This window comes from Emys orbicularis, chromosome 10 (genome assembly GCF_028017835.1).
Source record: "Emys orbicularis isolate rEmyOrb1 chromosome 10, rEmyOrb1.hap1, whole genome shotgun sequence".
Classification (NCBI taxonomy): Eukaryota; Metazoa; Chordata; order Testudines; family Emydidae; genus Emys; species Emys orbicularis.
The window spans coordinates 32,636,422-32,660,484 of record NC_088692.1 but is presented as its reverse complement, the minus strand read 5'-3'; the positions used below and the strand labels follow the sequence as shown (position 1 = coordinate 32,660,484).

Here is a 24,063-nt window from a genome sequence, read left to right as displayed (position 1 = left end):
GCTAAACCTGCGACATAGCTTCAGTTTAAAGCTGACGTTTCAGACTTATGCAAACACTACATACAGTCAGATAAATTTGAAAATTGTTATGCAAATTCATGGCTTGGGGTGGAATATTTGGTAATTTAGGCTATTGTTTACACAGCAATGTAAGCCATGGGTTAGTGGGACTTGAGTTAGCTGACCTGTGTCAGGGAACCCTGGGCTTGAGTGTCTACACTGCATTTTAACCCTAGGTTAAGAATTTTCTGACCCATGCTCAAACCTTGGGTTCTGGTGGCAACACTGCAGTGCACAGACCCGCATCAAAGTAAAGGTATCCTGAAGTGTCTAGCGCCCCACCACCTCCACCCTATGTCGACACTCTAGCCTTAGGAACATGGTGCACTGTGGGGAAACTCTTCTGCCCACCCTGTTTCCTAACAGTGGTGGTGCTATTGATGGGACTCATGTGCCCATAAGGAGCATGTAAGCACATACGCCTCATAATTAGCTCCTTTGGTGGCTGTCTCAGTAGAATGACTGCAATTTGAGAAGGCTTTATACCAGGGATCGGCAACCTTTGGCACACGGACCTCCAGGGAAAGCCCCTGGCGGGCCGGGCCGGTTTGTTTACCTGCCGCGTCCGCAGGTTCGGCCGATCACAGCTCCCACTGGCCACGGTTCGCTGCTCCAGGCCAATGGGGGCTGTGGGAAGCCGCGGCCAGCACATCCCTCGGGCCGCGCTGCTTCCCGCAGCCCCCATTGGCCTGAAGTGGCGAACCGCGGCCAGTGGCAGCTGCGATTGTCCGAACCTGCGGAAGCAGCAGGTAAACAATCTGGCCCGGCCTGCTAGGGGCTTTCCCTGATGGGCTGCGTGCCAAAGGTTGCTGATTCCTGCTTTATACTGAACTATCATCTAATCTGAGAATTGGGCTCGCCAGCTCTAGGTTGAGTCACGTTGGTAGGAAAATGCCCATGTGCACCTGTTCAGAGAATAATTAGGAAATTTATTTAAATGAAACTTTGCGATGCTTAATTTTTAAAATGGGATTTTCAGTGAAGGTGTTCTTGTTTTGTTTTATTTTTGTCTGTTTTGAAGTTTGACATAAAATGAAGGCATCAGAGGAAAAACACACACACCCTCCCAGCCTAGCCACTGCCAAGCAGTGAAGTGCACCCCAGGGCTTTGGGTGCAGTGTGTTTTTGTAATGCTTTTTGCACAGAGATAAGGGGAAATTCTGGGGCCGTTTCTATGTTAAACTTTTATTACTGGACTTGCTTCTGCTGAGAACTAGTGTCTGGCACAAAGAAAAAGCACAGCTCCAAAAACTACTAACAAAGTTATTGGACTTTGGTTTCTGGCTCTGAGAATTGAGAATTGAGAATTAACGTTCTTGTGTTCCTGTTCGTACACTTATCACTGCAAATCTCTCTGGTATACAACACTTTGATTTTAAATTTTTAAACTTAAAAAAAAAAAATTGGCCAAAAATTTCAAAAGTGTAATCTTTGGTATAAAATTTAAAACCATGGATGCTCAGCCATAGGCTAGTGGGAGCCGTAAGTTCCCTGTACGGCTGAAAGTCAGGCCACTTAGGGCTCTGAATGTAGTTAGGTAGCTAATTTTAGGCACCCACTTTTGATTAATAGTTGCTCCTGGCAATAGACTTCCTCTTCTGCTCTGCACTAGCACCCTCAGCAGAGCAGCCTGCAAACCACCAGTTCCCACTGGTCAAAAACCTGGCAACTAGCCAGCAGTCAGGGGATTAGTGTGACCCCTCTTTCACCCTGGTTGGGTAAATTTAAGTTCTTTTTCTAATTTGGTTCTTTTCCACTCTGAAATGTTTTAGAGCAAATGATCAATTCCCGAAGGGGAGCCCTCGATTGGCAGAGGTGGTGCTCCATAGATGCCATTTCCTTTTGGGTTATCTGGAAGTGAGACTTTGGCAAAGACTTTACAACTTTATTCTTAGTGTTTTTGAAAATCCAGGGGAAGGGGGACACTGCCTGCCCTTATCCAAGCCTCTTGAGGTTGATTAACTGCCTCTTTCTTGGCATGTGCAGTGCTTAGCTTGGTCAGTTTTAATAACTTTGTTGGTGAGTGTGCTTTGAACACAGCTTGTCAGAGAAATAATTTAAATATAGAACCTTTTTGAAAATATTGTGTAATGTATTTAAAAAAAAAAAAAAACTTAAATGCAATCCAGAGAGAACTGAGGTTTTTTGGGTGACCGCTGTGGTTCTGAATCCAGATAGTTCTGCAGCTAGAGACAGTGTTTTAGGGCTCCATGTCCTGAATTGATTTTCAGGTTCTGTTTTAGGAACTGTTTAATGTAAATGATGTCAACTGCTGTGGATGGGACATCAGCTTTTTTTTATGGCCTCAACTAGCACATTCGTGTCACGAGAAATGGCTTTTTGAGCAGACATGTTTTCTAATACAGAGGGTGGGGTGTCTTACCCACGTGTGCTTGTACTTGGGTGGTGGAGGAGGTAGTGAATGCCATAAAGATAAGGAGTAAATATGTCACCGTCTAAAAACAAGAACAAAGATCTGTTTGAGTGAAGTTGGCTGCCCCAAACTCCCTGCTTGCTGTGTGTCCTGCTTTCCGGGGTATTAAATAAAAGATACTTAAAGCTGCTTTCCAGCCAAACTCTGAGATCAAACTTCATTATCATTCCTGAAGTGCATATTCTCTCCACTTCAATCCTGTTCTCTTGGGTAAGCTTAAAAGTTTAGTTTTAGACGCTGTGGTTTCCTAGAATGAAGGAACTATTTAACAACAACTTTCATGATTTCCTGTGACAAGCAGGAGCAGGTCAATGGGAAACAAACCACCTAGGTGGAATCTATGGAATCAGTGTTGTGGTGACATGTTGCTCTGTAATGCCTTATGCGTAGTAAGGGAACTTCCCTCCCTCTGTATCGTGCAGTAAAATTACAATGGAAACATTGGGCCCAATTCATCATTGCCCTGTGTGCCATCCAGTCCCACCATATCTCCCCCGGGAACACCACCCACAGGGCCTCTGCATCACATTTACAGGAGATCCTCCTCCCTCCCTAGTGCATTGGTGTGGGGTGAGGGCCAGCTGGAGGAGGGAGGGAGTGTGGTTGGGGCATTCTTATGATTCTGTGACCATGCAATAGCCTATAAGAGACCAATTTAAAGCAGACCTTATGGCAGGGGTGGGCCAACTTTTTGGCCCGAGGGCCACATCTGGGTATGTAAATTGTATGGGGGGCCATGAATGCTCACAAAACTGGGGGTTGGTGTGCAGGAGGGGGTCTGGGCTCCGGCTGGGGGTGCAGGCTCTGGGGTGGGGTCAGAAATGAGGAGTTCAGGGTGTGGGAAGGGGCTCCGGGCTGGGGCAGGGAGGTGGGGGGTGTTTGTGTGTGGGCTCTGGCTAGGGGTGCGGGCACTGGGTTGGGGATGGGAGGTTGGGGGTGCAGGAGGGTGCTCCGGGCTGGGACCGAGGGGTTTGGAGGGCAGGAGGGGGATCAGGGCTGGGGCAGGGGGTTGGGGCGTGGGAGAGGGTCAGGGGTGCAGGGTCCAGGCGGCACTTACCTCAAGCAGCTCCCAGAAGCAGCAGCATGTCCCGCCTCTGTCTCCTATATGGAGCTGCGGCCAAACAGCTCTGCACGCTGCCCCGTCTGCAGGCACCACCCCTGCAGCTCCTGTTGGCCGTGGTTCCTGGCCAATGGGAGCTGCGGCAGCGGTGCTTGGGGTGGGGGCAGCGTGCAGAGCCCCCTGGCTGCCCCTACGTGTAGGAACCAGAGGGGGGACGTGCTGCTGCTTTCGGGAGCTGTGCGGAGTGGGGCAAACTCCCACCCCCGCTCCCCGTCTGGAGCACCGGAGCGGGACAAGCCCCTGATCCTGCTCCCTGGCGGGAGCTCGAGAGCCAGATTAAAACATCTGGAGGGCCAGATGCAGCCCCCGGGCCGTAGTTTGCCCACCCCTGCCTTATGGACTAGAGCAGGGGTGGGCAACTGGGGAGCAGGGTCTGGGGCTTGCCCCGCTTCAGTGCTCCAGCCGGGGGCACCAGGTCGGGGGCCGCACCACGCGGCTTGGACCCGCTCCAGCCAGGGGCGCCATAGCTTGGCCTCGCTCCAGGGCACAGGCTCTGGGGCTGCACCACGCAGCTCCTGGAAGCAGCTGCATGGCCTCGCTCCGGCACTCTAGCAGGGTCGGGGGCTGCTCCACACGTAGGAGCCGGAGAAGGGACATGCCACTGCTTCCGGGAGCCGCTTGAGGTAAGCATCACTCGGAGCCTGCACCCCTGAGCCTCTACCCATGCCCCAATCCTCTACCCCAGCCCTGATCCCCCTCCCGCTCTCCAAACCCCTCGATCCCAGAACCTTCCTGCACCCCAAACTCCTCATCTCCAGCCCCACCCCAGAGCCCACACCCCCAACCAGAGCCCTCACCGCCTCCCGCACCCCAACTCCAATTTTGTGAGCATTCATGGCCCGCCATACAATTTCTATTCCCCGATGTGGCCCCCAGGCCAAAAAGTTTGCCCACCCCTGTACTAGAGTCAAATTGGTCCCTGGCAGCTGCTGAAAGGAGGGAGGTGCAGTCTCTTCTCTTGTTCTGGCATCAGCACAGGTGAATCTGGCCCATTGCTTTTACTCGAGAGAGGCAGCAAATGCTGTATTTATTTTTTTATGTTTTTTAAGTCTTTGTACTACAGGGGTGGTGCGATTGCACATCAACAACTGGCTTGAAGTGAGTTTCTGTCTGCCTCATAAAATCCATTATGTTGCAACAAGCTTTATACCTCCTGAAGCGATTGAAAGAAGCCTGAAAGCTATTAGGTAAATATACCCTGTTCTTCAGTGCCCAAATGTTCTTGTGCCTCTCTAACACTAACATTTAACTTCTCTCCCTTTGTTCCGATTGAACCAAACGTTTTACAGCCTTACTGAAAAATGTTACAGAAAATAATGAAGATTGACTTTTTTCGTTGTGCTCCCAGTTCCTGGAAATGGACTGTGATGTGAAAATTAGAGCCCATTTTGGTTCTCTAAATGGTGATAATGAGCTGAAACCAAGCTCTGCGCCCCAACCTGTTCTCTTGTGCCTAGACTTTTTTTCCTCAGGTATTTGTGGCACTGTTGTTGACTGAACACACTCAGTGGCAATGCTGAGGTTTTAAAGTAATGCAGCAGCCAGCGTCTGCATTATTTACAATTGGAAGATCTTGTCTTAGAGGTTATTGCAAGATATTCCCCATTCAAGGTGCCATCCTTAAAAGCAAACACTTCATTTTAACCATATTCATGTTGAAGTGATTTCTTGTCCATATCACAGTTCCATGAAGTATCTAAATTCGGAAGGATTGGTATTTCCTGTAGATTGGGGGGGGGGGGGGGGGGGCGGTCCCATTTTTGTTTCCCGCTGTTCTATGGAGGTTTAGCTGCAAAAGTCACTGGCTGCGTTACTTTCATTTTTAGTGCCCAGTTCTGATCAGCAGTACACAGTGAGGTGTGTGCATTTCATCCCTGCTCCCTTGGGACCACAATCTGTCCACCTGTCTGGCTAGCTTTTAGGCTTTCCAAATGGTGATAGAGGCTTAAGACTCTTTTTGACAGAAGGCAGCTTGTCTTGACATAAACGAGAATGAACTAACTGTGAACATAGTCCTTAGCTATAGCTATCACAGTATCAGATGGTCTATTTTGCCAGTAGCTTGACCACATGCTCCAGCTCTGTGCCATAGTGAGGGGTAGCTGATCCTTCAAGAAAGAAGCAATTACAGATGACCGTGTTCTTTCTACAGGCCTTACCATGCCTTATTACTACTGAATGATGAGAAATCGTTGCTTAATGAGCTCCCATTGGACTGTTCCCCGGCCCTGGTGAGAGTGATTAAAACTACCTCTGCTGTGAAGAATCTGCAGCAGCTGGCTCAGGATGCTGACCTGGCATTACTACAGGTACAAGGAGCTGACAGTTTTAATTGAAGCTGTTTCAATTCACTTGGCATTTTCCTTCTTTGTGTCTGTGGTGTTTCTATAGTATCCTTTATATGTGCATAGAATGCTCGTCTTAGCGCTAGGGAGAGGATTGGAGAAAGGCATCAGCCCCTCCTGGTGGAGGGAGAAGTTGGTTAGCCCTCGTGCTGTAGCCGATTCAGAATGAACTTTAACTTGGCCTCTAGTAATTCAATCCCCTACACTTTCTTACATTGCTCTTTACTTTGTAAGTATACATTTTAAATGTTGGTGCAACCTAACCTTGCCCAGTCATGGAATATCTGTTACTGTTGCACCTGGGTCTGCTAATTCACAGTGCTGGATTTGGGTTTCCTCCTTCCTGAGAGAGCAGAAATGCTACTTGCTGCTTCAGCATTGTTTAGCTATTCAACCATCTTATACATGTTTAATAATAATAATAATAATGTGCTAACTCCCAAACACCACAATCGGATTGGGCTCCATTGTACAAGGTGCTGTACAAACACACAATAAATCAGTCCTTGCCCCCAAAGATCTGACTGTCTAAAAGTAAAATGGTAAGATGGAACAAATAAGTGGGCTGGGGGTGAGGGGCAGGGAGCAGGGGAGACAGTATAACAGGGTGAGTTCAGCAACACTCAATTCAGTTTAGTGTCTGGACCATGGTTTGGTGGTGGCCTGGGTTTCCACCCTGTGGGAAATGTCAGCTTATTCTTAAATTGTGCTGCTGGGAGGAGAGAATGTCTTAGCCCTGAAACAGGGGCTGCAACAGTACAAAAATGACAGAGTTTATAAGATAGAAACTGAAAAATGTCTACCTGTCTGAGAGGCTGAATTTCTAATGTGTGTCATGTTTTCCTGCTTATCCAACCTTCAGGGAATCTGTCTTCACAAGAATTGCCAGGCTCAATCAGACCTGTGGTGCATATAGTCCAGTATCCTGTCGCTGACAGCAGCCAGACCAGATAGAATCATAGAAATGTCCAACTGGAAGGGACCTCAAGTCCCACCCTCCTGCTGAGGCAGAATATGTAGACCATCCCTGTCTAACCTGCTCCCCTTATTGTGACAGGTTGGATCACAGAAACCCCCTTGGGAACTGCCAACTGATGTGCCAAGATTACTTCTGCCCCTGCTTTCCCTGCCAGATCGGGACTCCAGCACCCTGTCTTGCTGAGACAGACACGCCAGTCTGCTCCAACACAGACCCAGAGTCTGAACCACATGTCCCAAAGCTGCAGACTTAACTGAAAGCAACTTACAGAAGTGTTCCTGTCTTTAACACTCAGATGCCCAATTCCCAATGGGGTCTAAATAAATCTGTTTTACCCTGTATAAAGGTTATACAGGGTAAACTCATAAATTGTTCGCCCTCTATACCACTGATAGAGAGATGCACAGCTGTTTGCCCCCCCCCCCCCCAGGTATTAATACATACTCTGGGTTAATTAATAAGTAAAAAGTGATTTTATTAAATACAGAAAGTAGGTTTTAAGTGGTTCCAAGTAGTAGCAGACAGAACAAAGTGAATTACCAAGCAAAATAAAACAAAACACGCAAGTCTGAGTGTAGTACAATAATAAAACTGAATACAGATAAAATCTCACCCTCAGAGATGTTTCAATACGTTTTTTTCACATACTAGATGTCTTCCTATTCTGGGCACAATCCTTTCCCCTGGTACGGCCCTTGTTCCAGCTCAGGTGGTAGCTAGGGGATTTCTCATGATGGCTCCTCCCCTCTTTGTTCTGTTCCACCCACTTAATATATCTTTTGCATAAGGCGGGAATCCTTTGTCCCTCTCTGGGTTCCCACCCCCTCCTTCTCAATGGAAAAGCACGAGGTTAAAGATGGATTCCAGTTCAGATGACTTGATCACATGTCATTGTAAGACTTCATTACCCACTTGCCAGCACACACGTATCCAGGAAGACTTACAAGTAAAACAGAGCCATCTACAGTCAATTGTCCTGGTTGATGGGAGCCATCAAGATTCCAAACCACAATTAATGGCCCGCACTTTGCATAATTACAATAGGCCCTCAGAGTTATATTTCATACTTCTAGTTTCAGATACAAGAGTGATACATTTATACAAATAGGATGACCACACTCAGTAGATTATAAGCTTTGTAATGATATCTTACAAGAGAGCTTTTGCATGAAGCATATTTCAGTTACATTATATTCAAACTCATTAGCATATTTTCATAAAATCATATAGAGTGCAACGTCACACTTATATTACCCAAAGTCCATTTTCTAGACCTCAAGAGCCAGGAGCCCCTGGTCCCCGGTCCCCCTATTGAGCTCACTAGCTTGTTAACTTGATAGCTTTGTCTGCCGTACATGTAAATGTACTTTCATTGTTCTTTGCCAGTTATCAAGCTAGTCAGGCAGGTAAATACACATTCCTTTGCCTAGGGCAGGCTGGCTTTATGCATTGCCTCCCAAATACATTTTAGGAACACATTTCCAGCACACGCATACGACTCTTTGTACATAATATGTATGTACATCACAAAGTGATTTTTGGGACCAGCATGTCACCAATTTACATATGATACATGACACCTTTTAGATACATATTATGACAAAAGTATGTTGAGGGGTAATGAGTGTGTGAGGTCTGATATGAGTTAAATATGGTGGGCTCTCTGCCAGTTAGCACTGAGGGGCTCCTAGAGTCATACCTCCCCTCTTACAGTGCTGCAGGATGGTCAGCCACAGGCTGAACTGTAAGCAGTGGATCAGAATCCTCTTTCCTGGACAGACCATCTACGACTATATTTTCTTTCCCTTTTAATGTGCACAATTTCCATGTATTCTTGGAGCATCTCTACTCCTTCGCAGCAGTTTGGAATTGGTGTCCTTGGTTCTGTGTAACCAAACTGATGGAGAGTGGTCAGTTAGAACCCTGAATTTTCTGTTAGAGAAAGGGCCTTAATTGCATGATAACCCATACAATGGCATACCACTCTTTTCTATGACAGAGTAATTCTGTTTGGTGGGTGCCGATTTTTTTACTCAAGAAAGCAGTGGACTGCTTTTTGCTACTTTCCCCTGACTGCATTAGAACTGAATCTAAATCAATGTCTGATGCATTCATGCGCATTTTGTCAAAATCTGGACTGGCCACAACAGGCTTTTCTGACAAGATTTTCTTTATCAAAACTCTCTTGACAAGCTTTTGTCCACAGCACTCTGTTTGGCTTTGTCTTCTTGCAGAAGTTTGTGATAGCGGACATAATGTCAATGAACTCATGCATAAATCGGCAGTAATAGTTAACCATGCCTATGAAAGATTGGATCTGCTTTTTGGTCTGGGGCGAATAGCTTCTACTTTCAAGGGATCAGGAGAGATTTGGCCACCATCTTACACAGTGTCCCAAATAAGGAACGTTTGCTGCTCCTATTTTACATTTAAAGGCCTTCACAGTAAGACTTGCATCTCTGAGTTTTGAAAGTACAGCCCTCCAGTGTCTCTTGTGAAGTGACCAAGAGTAGCTGAACATCGCTATGTTATCATGTGAAGTCTTGTAATCTGTTTAGCACTTGGTTGACAAGCCTCTGAAAAGTGGCTCCTGCATTAATTAATCCAAAAGATAACATTTTGAACTCATGAAGTTCAAACCCATATCAGTAATAAAAGTAGATTTCTTCTATGTGTCGTTGTCCAAAGGAATCTGCCAGTACCCTTTTACCAGATCAGTTGTGCTAAGAGATACTTTGGGCAAAGCAAAATATAATATTTTATCAATTCTGGGCATAGGATAGGCATCAGAAACTGTGACAGTATGAAGTTTTCCATAATCAACACAAAACCTTACAGTCTTATTTGTCTTAGGAACCAACACAGGAGATGCCCAGGGACTGTCAGACTCTTTAATTACTCCCATATCCTGAATACTCTGTGTTGCTTTATGGATTTGCTTGTGCACTTTCCCAGTGGTTCAGTATGCCCTGCTAGGTGCAGGTTGGGGATCCACAGAGTCAGTCTTGTGGACCATTTTATGAGTCATCATTGGCATGTTAGAAAATATCTGCTTGTGTTTTTGCAGCCAAGATTTCTACCCTCTCTGTCTGTTAGCTCTTTGCATATCTTAGTGCTTTCAAATGATGAGTCATTGGGGCATTCAGACACTAGATCAATGAAGTGTCAAGTCTGACTGACTCCCTTTCATCACAACAAAGCATATTCACAATTGCTTCTGTATTGTGATAGATTTTAAGTCTATTCACATGCACTGTCTGTGGGCAACCTTGCTGTGGGGTCTTTTTACACTGTACATGACTTAATTTTCTCTCTCCACAACCCATAAGGGCCCCTCCCATGAGTTTTGCATTTTGCTCCCTTTTTACAGAGAACAATTTTAGTAGTATTATCAACCCCGCACCTCAAAACAGCACAACTTCAAGCATTCTTATCATACTATGCTGTTTGTGTGGTCTGGCAATCCATGAGGTTAGTTTGAACCACGTCCAGCATGTCTTTTAACTCCTTTCTGAACTTTTGTACATATTCAATCGCTGGTTCTCCTTCTGGTTCAGTACCCCTCTCCCAGAAGGGCCTGATAAGATCTAGGTGTTCTGTCACTTTTCTCTTATACAAGAGATGAAATAGGGAAAACCCTGTGGACTCTTGGGGCACCTCCCTAAAGACAAATAACGTGGTAATTTTTCATCCCAAGCCCCTTGCCCTTTTGTTTGCATACATTCCCAGCATAGATTTCAGTGTTCCTATGAACCTTTCAACCAAACTGTTTGTCTGTCTCTGGGTGATATGGGGCAGCCTTCAGCTGTTTTAAATCAAACATCCTCCACAATGCACTGAATAGTTGGGATGTGAGATTTTACCCACAATCTGACAAAATCTCCTTAGGAAAACCTACTTGGCTGAAAATAGTGAAATGGGCTCTTGCCACTATGTCAACCTCTAAGTTAAAGCAATTGCTTCTGGATACCTAGTGGCATAATCCATTTTCATCAAAATGTTTTCCCCTTTGGGTTGGCTGGGGCAAAGGGCTCACAATATTTGTTGGCACCCTAAGAAATGCCTCCTTGATTACAAGTGAGGGTTGCAGGGGAGCTTTGTAAAACTGTACTGGCCTCTTCTGATCCTAGCACAAGTCACAAGACCTGCAATAGTCTCTCACCTCATTCTGAATATCTGGTCAATAAAAATTCCTTCTTATCTTTTCATAAGTCCTTTAAGTCCCCAAGTGACCAGCAAAAGGACAATTGTGGGCTAACATAATTAACTCCCCATTATGTTTAACAGGCACAAGTTGCTTGTAAATCTTCTCAGAGCCTGTACAGGAGCTTCCCTGTACAATCTTCCCTCTTCTTCAGAAATCCTTCCCCATTTCCCCTAGCTGGACTCCCCCTGGAGATTATTCTGCTTATGCTTTCTAAGGATGGGTCTGCTCTCTGCTCTGCTGCAAATTCCTGCCTGCCATAGCTTTGAGAGCTGCTTCTTCCACTGGGAGCGGCTCCTTCTTCCTTGTCCCTGGAGACACACTGCTTCCCTCTTCTAAGCTGGGGTTAGGGTAACCAGATGTCCCGATTTTTATAGGGACAATCCCGATTTTTGGTGCTTTTTCTTATATAGACCCCTATTACCCCCCCACCTCCTATCCTGATTTTTCACACTTGCTATCTAGTCATCCTAGCTGGGGTAGGATGTTCCCTCACCCTTTAGCTGTTTCTCTGTCTTCACCGTTCCCTCCTGGGATCACAGAGCAATATTTCTGTCTACAATGGGTACCATATTTAACAGGCTTGGACATAGTAATACAGCATTACCTGCATGAACTCCTGCTGGAATGCAATCCAGCATGCCAACTTTTTAAATGCCTACTATACCTTCCCATTCCAAGTGCACTTCCGCCAAAGGCACAGTAGTTTTAAATTTTCCAAAGGCCAAGAGTTCTACGCTTTCCCCATGGAGCATGCCAGTCTCCCTGACCAGAGAGATCTGGGCAGCCAGTGTCTCTCCATTATAGGCATTCTTTGCCATTCACTTTGGCAACCTTAATAAAGTCAGTAGCAACCTCCCATAGGTCAGATTATACAAAAGTCATCAGGAACTCCTTGGGTACCTCTGTGGGTCTTGTGTTTACAATAGTTATATTCTAAGGAGTGGGTGTGGGCCCTTCGTTTAGGGCATTTATCCCTCAGGTGTTCAGTGGAGTTACATATGGAACATCATCTTAGACTGTCTTCCTGTGAAAGGGGTCTGTGAATGCAATTACCAGGAAGGGGTTGATTCGGGGGAGATGAGAGCCTGGGCTCCCAACCACCCTCCCTTTTCCCAGGGATAAACCAAGCTTCTCTCCTTATACTGGGCTGCCGCCTCTTTCTGTGTCTTTTGCTCACTAGATACTCTGGCTTGTACATAGAAATCAGACAGATTGGCTGCTTTCTATGAAGACCCTAAAGTTTTATCCCAAATGGCTTCTTTGGTCTCTTCAGAGCATATGCTCAGGAAATGTTCTGTGCAAAGAGGTGAAATAACTGGTCATAATCTTCAGCCCCTTTGCCCATTTTTCTCATCAAATCACACATCATCTCTGTGACTAATTTTATCACCTTTTTTGCGGTTTCTAAACCCTATACACATTAGGAGTAATTTGAAACTTGCAAAATATAGAGCCTTTTAAAATTCACCATATCTCAAAGCTTGTTCAGTTTCCATTTCATTAAATACATTTAATGCTTTACCCAAGAGCTTTGCAGTCGCTATGGGGACTTATCTTCTGGAATTTTGTGCAACTGCGAGTCTTTCAGTAGTATACAATCTTTTGTATGCAGGATACAATTTGTCCCAGCTGGGTCTTCCTTGGAGCGAGGGAATGCCTGGAAGCTGGGCGGTCTGTCCAGGCTTTCCCTACCAGCTCAGATTATGCAGCCTTTCCTTCTTCTTTTTCGGGGCTTCCTTCTTTCAGTTCTGTGGTTCATTGATGTGCTTCCTCTTGCTTTTCTGCCTTCCTCTCCTTGACTCTCAGGTCAGTTTCCCACCTCCGGTGCTCTTGTTCCTTTTCTATTTTAGCCATCTCCAACTTTTTGGTTCGCTCTGGTGACTCCAAATTCAGTAACTCTAGCTCAGCCAGTTTGAGTTGTGTGGCTTCCTCACTAAGGTCTGTCTTTGACCTTGTCTACACTACAGGTTACTTTGGTGTAATTTATGTCACTCCGGAATGTGAATAATCCACACCCCTGAGCTACATAAATTATACCGACCTAAGCGCCGGTGTACATTGTGCTGTGTCAGCGGGAGAGCTTGTCAAACCGCTCCCTGGAGGAACAGTCACCATTCCTTATTTGTATAGCCCCAACAGTGTACTATAACTTGCACCCTGGAGGGAGGCAAGGCAAATCTTTGGGCTGGCGTCTTGGAACCACGCAGCTCTTCTCTAATCTGCTTGGTACACAGGGTCTGATGAATACAAGCTGCCTAGAGGACAGCTTCGGCTCAGCAGAGAGTGTACCGTTGGCATCACAAATAGATTTTCTGGCTGTGCATGCACGCCACTAAGTAGCCAAAGTAGACCAATGTAGGTCCCGATAATTGGGCTTTTGGACCTTTGATTGTTAGACCTGATGGCCAGTTTGGGTAGCTGTTAGAGGCAGATAATTCTATGACTCTAGGTAGTTGTTTAGCTCAGACCAGGGAATATATTCAAATGCTCCTTGCTTCTCACAGTGAAGTGCAGCTGCTGCTTCAAAAAACAAAATACAATGTAAAAAAAAAAAAATCCTGACCAGACTTCTCAGCCAACCCTTATTCAAAGGGGAGTGCCTTCTGTTAGAATTCCAGTGTTATTACTGTACATGGTTAACATCAGAAATACTGAAAGTATGGATTGTTTGAAATATCTCTGACCTGCTGGAAATCCCCTGCGGTCTTTGTTGTTCTTATTGTCTTCACTGAAGAAAGGTGAAGTGTATTTGTTAAGACAGGCTGGCTCTTATTTAGTTTAGGTGGTTGTTTTACAACCACTAGAGAGCAGTCACTGACTTTCTTCATGTGCCTGGAATACTTTCTGCAGCTCATCAGTGAAGTAATGCACTGATTTAGCAAAGGCAATATTGACCTTTTCTAGTATGTTTATTAGCAGAGGCTGAAGAAGTGACATGAATTCTTATCCTGGTTAAGGAAGTGACCAAAACATAGTCACTCAGAAATAGTGTACCTATGAATTCATCTCTGAGCTATTCAGGCTGTTCCCACCATGAATAAATGATTTAGTGGAAACAGTTAACGTTTTAGCTCCTCCTCACAAGAACTTTTTAATCTTCCAGCTATTTAGAAATGACAGTGAGTTGTAAATTCCTACTGTAATGGTCTCTCCGATTTGTAGAATGAGGAGTCCACATAGATGCCACCTGTGGAAACCAGAGGCATGATTAATAGAAGACCAAAGAGAGCATTTCCAATGAGCCAGTACCATTCTAGAAAGAATAACTAACATTCCTCAGATTCTGTAGTAGTAGTTGGGATCCACACTGGCCAGCCCATGCAACAGCACTCTGACTGTCAGTGAAGGTACTGGGATGCCCGTAGATTATATTAGTCCATAATGCAGGCAGCTTGGAGATTATTTTTTTTCCTACCAAAAACTGTCCATAAAGAAGGACTTTGAAGTCACTTGTGGGTTGCCAGTTAAGTTTGTTTTTAAATCTGGCTTTGCCAGATCCTGGCTTGAGAGCAGAAAAATGAAGATAATGGGAAAGATGAGGTTTATGGATCCATCTGAAGCTCTTTCTGGGTAGATTGGGGTCTGTGTTTCCCTGGATTTCCTCTGACACATAGTTGTGGACTTTGAGGTGATGATGTATAAGGGAATTTATCTGCTCTTTCCTGAAAATTCCCTTTCAGGTCCACTGATTTAGGTGACTTTGTATGAAAAGGGCTCATCTGGAGTCAGATAAGGATTGAAAACAGGCATCCAGAAAGTTCTTGTATTCATGAGAGTCTTTGCTGCACCTCTGAGAGGAGCAGCACAGAAGTGGCAAGCCAGGGGAGGGTGGCCCTATGGGCTCTAAACCTCCTTTGGACCCTCCCAATTCTGGGCTGCTCCAGAAACCAGAGCATCTCCTGGGGTAATTTAGGCAGCCTTGGGAAGATTTCTAAGTTACAGCCTGGCAGGCTATGCTGGCACTCTCCAACGTGCTACATGCTGTGGCTCTGCCCCCCGTATGTCGGAGCTTGTGAGGCAGCCTTTGGAAAGCCGCCTGTGACTGTCTTCCTCAGTTCCTGCACTGGGTGAACACTGCCCCCCACCTCCTGCCAGGTCTGAGGTTTTCATCCCCCTTTATGCCACTCCAGTCCTTTTACCCAGTGTAGAGGAGTCGGGTAAGGATGTTCTGCAGTAAGATAAGCTATTGTTTGAGGTATATTTTAGATTTATTTTGGGGAAATTAGGTGCAATGATCCTCGCTATGCTAGTTGTCTTACTGATGAGCTCATCAAAGGTTGGGCACTCCCCTCCTGTCAGTGATACAGGCCTGGTTCGGTCCCTAAGCTGCAAGCTAGCTGGAGACCTGTCATAATGGATCTATGGACTTTATTACTTGACGAAAGAACACCTGCAGGTAAACATGGATACATGTTACTATTCGGGCAAGCTGTGCTATCCTGATGAGCCTAACTCACCTTACCCTGGGTTGATGCAGAGTTACCCTCCCACAACCCTACCCCTGTGTATCTTCCAACCTCTGCAGGAGATAAGCTGCCCTCCAAGATATTAGGAAGCATGCTTTAGGGCAACTCCCATCCTGCAGCTCTCAGAAAAACAAGTCAGAAAACGGGAAATGCCCCCACCCAACAAACCTCCTTTGTTTGCCTGTCCCATGGGACTATTTAAGAAACCTAAGGAAAATCCCAAACATGTACTACTTTGTGGTGAAGCTGTAGTTTCAGGTTACCGTCTCTGTGAGCTTCTAGATTTACAAGGAACCAAAACTTTTTTGACAATTGAACTAATTGAATTTCCTGGTTATCCAGCACTTCATCTCTAGCATTCTTAATGATAACCTGCAATCAGAGCACCGCTGTAAGACATGTTAATGTGTCCCCTCCACCTTCTAGCTGTTTGGTTAGTGCTACCTTAACTTCCCCTTAAAGTTTTTAGTGTGGAAATTAATATGTTTTTGATCAGTTACCTTGCAGTTTCTTGCCATCGAGTTCATATGGAGCTTGTTTTCAAAAACTTCCATTAAAAAGCCATTTTTTTGTTGTGGGAATTTGATATGGCCCTTGCTTAGCTGATAATAGCTCCTTTGTTGAGCTGCTGGATACATATGAGCTCAGGTTTCTTACGTAGGCCACTTTCCTGATAGTGGTAGCTTCAGCTTAGAACATACAAGCTTCAGGCTCCAGTGATTGATACTTTACTCCAAATTCATCAGATAAGGAGGTGCTACAAGTGTGCTCTCCTTCTGAAGTTGTCAAATTTCCACTTTACTAATCCTGGTAACACTTTCCTCATGCCTGTATTCCCATGACAGTGATGCCCTTCTCCACAGTTTTATCTGGAGCAGACGATAGCCCATAAAAAGGCTACCTGGGCTTTTTCTTTTTGTTTCATTCAACACTAATAGAGTTCTACTTATCGTAGGACTTGGTTCTGTTACTTAAATGTATTGTTGGAGCATCTCTCACATTAGATTGGTATAACACAACTCCATGAAGCCCATTAGGTCTTTATGCTCTTCTTCCTTCTCTGGTTATGATTCTGTTGTCTTGAATACAACTGTATTTATATGGCTGTGTGACTGCATCTCTCACAGGCTAATTCTGTACACTTTAAGTTTTTGTTATGGCAGCAAACTTCTGATCTGTTTCCACTCTGGAGATACGCAGAGTAGCCACACAAAGTTCTGTGCTCACCCTCACCAATCTTTAAATTATGATCTGTGGACAGGAGTTAACAGCCAGGACCCACAGGCATTCCTTTGTTTTTCAAATTTATGTAAAAATTTCAATGATCCCAGAACAAATGATAACTTAAAATAGAAGACATGACTGGAAACTGTAAAACTGATGGAGAGAATCTTGTTTCTGCCTCAGTGGTGAGTAATAAGCATTAATGACACTACTGCTTCAGTAAACTATAGAATTATAGTGAAGGAAATCAATGCTAAGTACTTTTCTGCAAATGCAGGGGAAATGGCCTATGGAGTTAGACATGACTGTCAGGGAAGAAAAGAGAGAAACAAGTTATATTTTCTGACTGTTTTCTCAAAAGTGCTCAACACCTTGCAGCTGTCACTGGAAATAGTGGGAGCTCCTGGGTTCTGAGTTCCTATGAAAACCTGGCCCTAACTCTGCAGCTTTTTCTCAATGCTTGCTCTCTTTCAACCATGTGGTTTATTGGATGTATATTAATATATTGAAGGCCAAAATTCAGAAATCTAATGGATGTTGCTTTCCTAAGTTTGGTCCTGGTTCAGTGATTCATCTGGTATTTTGTCTTTGCAAAAACGAGCGAAGAATGAAAAGTGTCTATCTGCTGTCCGAAGCTTTAGGATCTTCCTTATTCTTCAGGTCATTGCATTAGGCCAAGAGTTCTCAAACTTCATTGCACTGTGATCCCCTTCTGACAACAAAGGGACCGAAGCATGAACCCGCCCTAGCTCTGCTGCTCTGGAGGTGGGGGTGGGAAGGGGGAGGGTCCAAAGCCCAAGCCCCAATGGCCTGGGCAGGGGGGCCAAAGCCGAAGCCCAAGGGCTTCAGCCCCAGGCAGGGAGCTTGTAACTTAAGCCCCGCCACCCAGGGCGGAAGCCCTCGGGCTTGGGCTTTGGCCCTGGCCCAGGGTGGTGGGGCTCAGGCTTTGGCCCTGGGCCTCAGCAAGTCTAAGCCAAGCCTGGCGACCCCATTAAAATGAAAATCTTTGAAATCTTGATTGCTGTTGCTTTAAAGCCCCTCCTTAACGCTTAGATTTTTCTGCGGTATCTTATGGTGAATGCTTACACACAGGGATATATGGTTTAAACAAAGAATGGATTACTGATGGTCACTTTCATAACAACTGCAAAGTTTCTGAGCTGACCAGTATTTCTGTGCCACTTTGAGTGCTTTTTAATTAATGCATTAATATGATGTGAGCCCATTATTATTCAGTAATATTTCATTCATATACATTCAAAATAAAATATAAATCATCTAATAAGTCATGCATTAAATGTATTTTGAGTAGTGTGTGTGTGTGTGTGTGGAATGCATGTGTAAACCAGTGATGGGTGAAGCATAAAGGAAACTACTCAGTTGTAAAACCCTTTACTGGCACAGTCTAAAGAAATTCCTTTGAAGCAGGAAACATAAAATTTGCTTCGATCTGTGAAGCCAAGCCCTGGAAATGCGTCACTTCTGTTGAAGCTTTGTCAGACTCTTTTTGATGTGCCACATGTTACATCATTTTCTTCTAAGAGAAGAGGACCAATTATTGCCATTGAAGTGATGTGATGGCACAGTGCTAGCTTTCTTCAGATCAAACAAGGCTTTCCTCTCAGCATAAAGGACTCTTTGCTGGGAGTTTGAATGTTGCTGTTTTGCTTTTCTAATAATGATCTTTGGTCTTGTTTCTTTCTCTTTTTTTTTTAAATGCAGGTTTTCCAGCTTGCTGCACATCTGGTTTACTGGGGAAAAGCAATTATTGTCTATCCACTGTGTGAAAACAACGTCTATATGCTGTCCCCCAATGCCAGTGTTTGTCTGTAAGTAGACAGACCATGAGTGCCTGTAGTGGGACTGCTTTGAAAAATGCAGATGTGTTTTCCCTGGGCATTTATTTGGGCAGGGCGGTGATATTTTCTGCTATATTGAAGTTGTTGAGATGTACAAATAGTATAATTTGCTTGAATTTCACGAGCCCTTAAGGGCTGTTCAGTGCAGGGATGAACAAAGGAATTGGGCAGCTCTTCTGTTGCAGTGACAGGTGTGCTTGCCTTCACTTGCACACTTATAGAGTGGGTAGCAAATTTCAGGAGCTCAGTACTGTGTTGTCATCATGAAATTGCTCTGTGAACATAGACCATTTTTAAACCTTTCAATACTCTTGGCTGCTGAGTATGTCCAAGAAGGACTCTTGCATGGAGCCTAAGGGAGTATCTGTCTTAATCAATGCCCTTCCAATGCAGGGGCTTCAGGCATAGGTGTACCTTGTGTGATGGGTTCGGTTGCAGAGACCCCCTTGAGGCTATCACCTGACATGCTGGAATTACCTCTGAGCCCATTTTCCACTGCCAGCTTGGGACTCCAGAACCCTGCCTTGTTGAGCCAGACATGCTAGTCTGCTGCAACGCAGACCCAGGTCTGGTCCATGCCCTCAAAGCTGCAGATTTTAACCAAAAACTGCTCGGCAAGTCACCCATCTCCAGCACCCAGACACCCAGTTCCCAATGGGATCCAAACCCCAAATAAATCCATTTTACTCTGTATAAAGCTTATACAGGGTAAACTCATAAATTGTCCGCCTCTATAACACTGATAGATCTGCACAGCTGTTTGCTCCCCCAGGTATTAATCACTTACTCTGGGTTTATTAATAAACAACAGTGATTTTTATTAAGTATAAAAAGTAAGATTTAAGTGGTTTCAAGTAAAAACAGCCAGAACAAAGTAAATTACCAAGCAAAATAAAACAAAACAAGACGTCTAAGCCTAATATATTAAGAAACTGATACAGGAAATATCTCACTCCCAGAGATGTTCCAATAAGCTTCTTTCACAGACTATACTCCTCCTTAGTCTGGGCCCAATCCTTTCCCCGGTACAGTTCTTGTTAGTTCCAGCTCAGGTGTAACTCGGGAATTGCTCATGTCTGGCAGCCTCCTTTGTTCTGTTCCACACCCTTTATGGCTTTGGCCCAAGGCGGGAATCTTTTGTCTCTCTGGGTCCTCACCCCTCCTTCTAAATGGAAAAGCATCAGGTTTAAGATGGATTCCAGTATCCTGTGACATGGTCACATGTCCTGTGAGACCTCATTCTTCATTACCCACGTCAGGTACACAGGAAGGCTTGCAGGTAAACAGAGCCATTCACAACCAGTTGTCCTGGTTAATGGAAGCTATCAAGATTCCAAGCACTTTGCATAGTTACAATAGGACTTCAGAGTACTACTTCATATTTCTAGCTTCAGATACAAGAATGATACATTCATACAAATAGGATGAACACACTCAGTAGATTATAAGCTTTGTAATGATACCTTACTAATGACCTTTTGCATAAAGCATATTCCACTTACATTATATTTACACTCATAAGCATATTTCCATAAACATATGAAGTGCAACATCATACCTTGGTCTTTCCTATTCTCTGCATGTGGCACATAATTGTTTAGTCTCCTCTGGGCTATAATACTTTGGTCTAATTTCACTTGATGGGTTTAACTTGCGCTGTGCAGGTGCTGGGAGGTATTGATGGCCTGTGATATACAGGAAGTCAGACTAGATCAAGAGTGGGCAAACTTTTTGGCCCGAGGGCCACATCGGGGAATAGAAATTGTATGGCTGACAAAATTGGGGTTGGGTTGCGGGAGTGGGTGCAGACTCTGGGGTGGGGCTGGGGATGAGGAGTTTGGGGTGTAAGAGGGGCTTTGGGCTGGGACCGAGGGGTTTGGAGGGCAGGAGGGGGATCAGGGCAGAGATGTGGGAAGGAGTGCAGGCTCTGGCTGGGGGTGTGGGCTCTGGGGTGGGGCTGGGGATGAGAGGTTGGGGTGCAGGAGGGGGCTGGGACTGAGAGGTTTGAAGGGTGGGAGGGGGATCAGGGTTGGGGCAAGGGGTTGGGGTGTGTGGAGAGGGTCAGGGGGTGCAGGCTCCGAGTGATGCTTACCTCAAGCGGCTCCCGGAAGCAGTGGCATGTCCCTTCTCCAGCTCCTACACGGAGGTTCGGCCAGGCGGCTATGCGCGCTGCCCCATCCGCAGGCACCGCCCCTGCAGCTCCCATTGGAGTGTGTAGGAGCCAGAGTGGGGCCATGCTGCGGCTTCCAGGAGCCGCGTGGTGCAGCCCCCAACCCAGTGCCCCAGCTGGAGTGGGGCTGAGCCACGTGGTGCGGCTCGCGGGCCTGCTTAAAACTGCTTGCGGGCTGAATCCGGTGCGCAGGCCGTAGTTTGCCCTCTCCTGGACTAGATGATCTGGTGGTCCCTTCTAACCTTAAACTTTATGATTCTAAGCAATATGGAAATACTCAAAGCAAGACAAACATCTCAGTAAGTTCCGTGTGGTTAAATCAATGGGTAGCTGCTTTTGATAGGCAGCCTGTCTGCGTGCCTGGCATGTGATATTTCAGTAGCAGGTAACTCAGAAGCATAAACAGCAGCAACATGGTGGGGTCCATTACAGTCACTATTTTCACTGTAATTAATCCTAGTGGTAATTGTGGCTTCTAATCAAGACTGGGGCTTGGATAAAGATGAGCTGCATATAAAGCTCAGCCTGTGCCAGACAGAGACGGTAGTGGGGTGGGGGAAGGATGTTGAGGGTATGTTGGGTAATTCCTGCTCCACTGTTAAAAAGTTGTCCACCTTTTCCCCACTGAACTTGCAGTTGGGGTGCTTTCAAATTCCAGATTAGTTCTGGAACCTCAGGTGGTATTGAGCCCATGAGCACCTTTATGCACTGGTGGCTGTCACATCTGCTTTGGATTACTGCAGTGTGTAATGTACATGTATAACGTGTAATCTACACACAAACTACTTTGAAGTGACAGCTACCATTGGTATTGGCTTTTGGACTGGCAAGTTTAGACCATGGAAACCTATTACACCTGTTCTTCAATAGTTGTGCTGGTTTCCTATTCTTTTCTGAGTACAGTTCAAGATTCTGACATTGATTCATAAACCACAACCTGGCCTAGTTGCTGGCTCTCTGAAAGACTCTCCTCTCCTTGGGATCTGCCGCAGCAATTGAGTGCGGTGGTGTTGTAGCCGTGTTGGTCCCAGGATATTAGAAAGACAAGGTGGGTGAGGTAATATCTTTTATTGGACCAACTTCTGTTGGTGAGAGAGACAAGATTTTGAGCTATACAGAGCTCTTCCTCAGGTCTGGGAAAGGTACTCAGTGTCATAGCTAAATACAAAGTCAAACACCTAATTTAGCATAATTAGTTAGCACATATTCTGAGGGACCATTCAAGGTGAAGTGGCCTGTTAACACCCCTGTAGTCATAGGATAAAAAGTGGGGTTAGTGGGTTACACATTGTAATAATCCATAAATCCAGTGTCTTTATTAAGACCATGATTTTTAGTGTATAGCAAAGTTGTGATTTTAAGCTCCCAGGCTCATCTTTTGAAAATGTTGAGCAGGTTTTCTTTGAGGATGAGAACTGATAGGTTAGATATTGAGTGATCACTTTGTGAAAATTGTTCACCCACAGGCGATGTGGTGTTTTTCTTTTACTGTTTTCCTGTGTTAGCTCATTCAAGAGCGTAGTGATTGTCTGGTTTCACCCACATAGTTGTTGTTGGGGTATTTAGTGCCCTGGATGAGGTACACCACATGTTGTGATAGGCATGTCTAGCACCCATGGATCTTGAAAGGTGTATTTTGTGTGTGTGTATGGGGGGGAGCGGGATGTATTGATCATCGTAGCAGAGGAGGGTTCTGGCAGGGTCTGGTGCTACTTAGAGATAGTGTGTCTTGGTCTGTGGGGAGCTTGCTTCTGATGGTGATCTTGAAGAGTTTGGGGGGTTGTTTGAAGCCAGAAGAAGGGATTAAGGAAAGATTTCTTCACAATAGGGTCCCCATCAAGTATGTGTTTTACTTGTTTGATATCTCGTATGGATTCCAGTGTGGGGTGGTAGGTGACAACTAGGGGTGTAAGATCAGAGGGAGTTTTATTTCTGTGTTGAAGCTGGTTCTCTCTGGGTATTTGGGCGACCTGTCCCATGATTACATTTACTTCTCTGGTGAAGTGTCCTTGTTTGGTGAAAGCAGCTTTGCATGTTTTAAGATGTATAGCCCGGATTTTCTCTTCAGAGTATATTCTGTGGTATCTGAGGGCCTGGCTGTAGATAACAGATTTCTTGGTGAGTTTGGGGTGTGGATCTATGAAGTTAAGTGTGGTGATCTCTGGGTTTCTTATATATAGTTGTCTGTATATAGCTAGTCTGGGAGTGTTCCAGAGAGAGTTTAATGGTAATTATTGAAGTTGTGGTGGAAATCTATGAGGGAGTTTAAGTTGTCTGTCCAGAGGCTGAAAATATCATCTATATATCTCAGGTATATCAATGGTTTTGTGGTATGTTTGTCCAGAAATCCTTCAAGGTGGCCCAGGAAGAGGTTGGCATATTGGGGAGCCATCCTAGTACCCAGGGCTGTTCCCATGGTTTGCACAAAGTGTTTATTGTTGAACGTAAAATTGTTATGGGTGAGGATGAAATGGATGAGTTATGCGATTGTGTTTGGGGTGGATATCTGAGGGTTGTCCATTGTCTTGTAAATATTTGAGGCAGGCAGCTATGCTTTCATTGTGAGGAATGTTGTTGTATGGGGAAGTGACATCTATGGTGGCAAAGATGATGTTCTGAGGGAGGTTGTTAATGTTGTGGAGTTTGTGGAGGAAGTCAGTTGTGTCCTGGAGGAAGCTGGCCCTTTGTGTGGTGAGTGGCTTCAGGATGATTTTTGAGAGTCCCCATATTCTTTCAGTGAGAGTGCTGTGGCCACTCTCTGCCTGGGAGTTGTATCTGCCTGGGTTTCCTTTAATAAAGACACTGGATTTAGGACTTATTACAAAAATCTGTAGCCAACCCTCCTTTTTGTCCTATGACTACAGAGGTGTTAATGGGCCACTTCACCTTGAATGGTCCCTTAGAGACTATGTGCTATTTATGCTAACCTATCTGTTCAACCTTGTATTTAGCTGTGACACTGAATACCTTTCCCAGACCTGTAGAACAGCTCTGTGTAGCTTGAAAGCTTGTCTCTCCCAACAACAAATTTGGTCCAGTAAAAGTTATTACCTCACCCATCTTGTCACAGCAGTTGAGTTCATTTGGGACTATGGAGCTAGCAATTCCTATACTTATTTGTGATGGTCCTGGTCTCTGGGAGTTCTCAGTTGGGGGCTCTTGACTCTGGAATTACCTCATCCATCCACTTTGCAGAGTC

At 45.2% G+C, this 24,063-nt stretch overlaps 1 protein-coding gene across 3 annotated transcripts in view; it reads left to right on the top strand.

Annotated features, from left to right (window-relative positions):
* Positions 1-24,063, top strand: part of NPRL3 (NPR3 like, GATOR1 complex subunit) — a 116,689-nt gene that overhangs the window by 39,501 nt on the left and 53,125 nt on the right. For all 3 annotated transcript variants that reach the window (XM_065411686.1, XM_065411685.1, XM_065411687.1), the window contains 3 exons: positions 4,664-4,801; positions 5,767-5,923; positions 18,558-18,664. In XM_065411686.1, the coding sequence (XP_065267758.1) occupies positions 4,664-4,801; positions 5,767-5,923; positions 18,558-18,664 (402 nt within the window). The remainder of the gene's footprint in view (positions 1-4,663; positions 4,802-5,766; positions 5,924-18,557; positions 18,665-24,063) is intronic.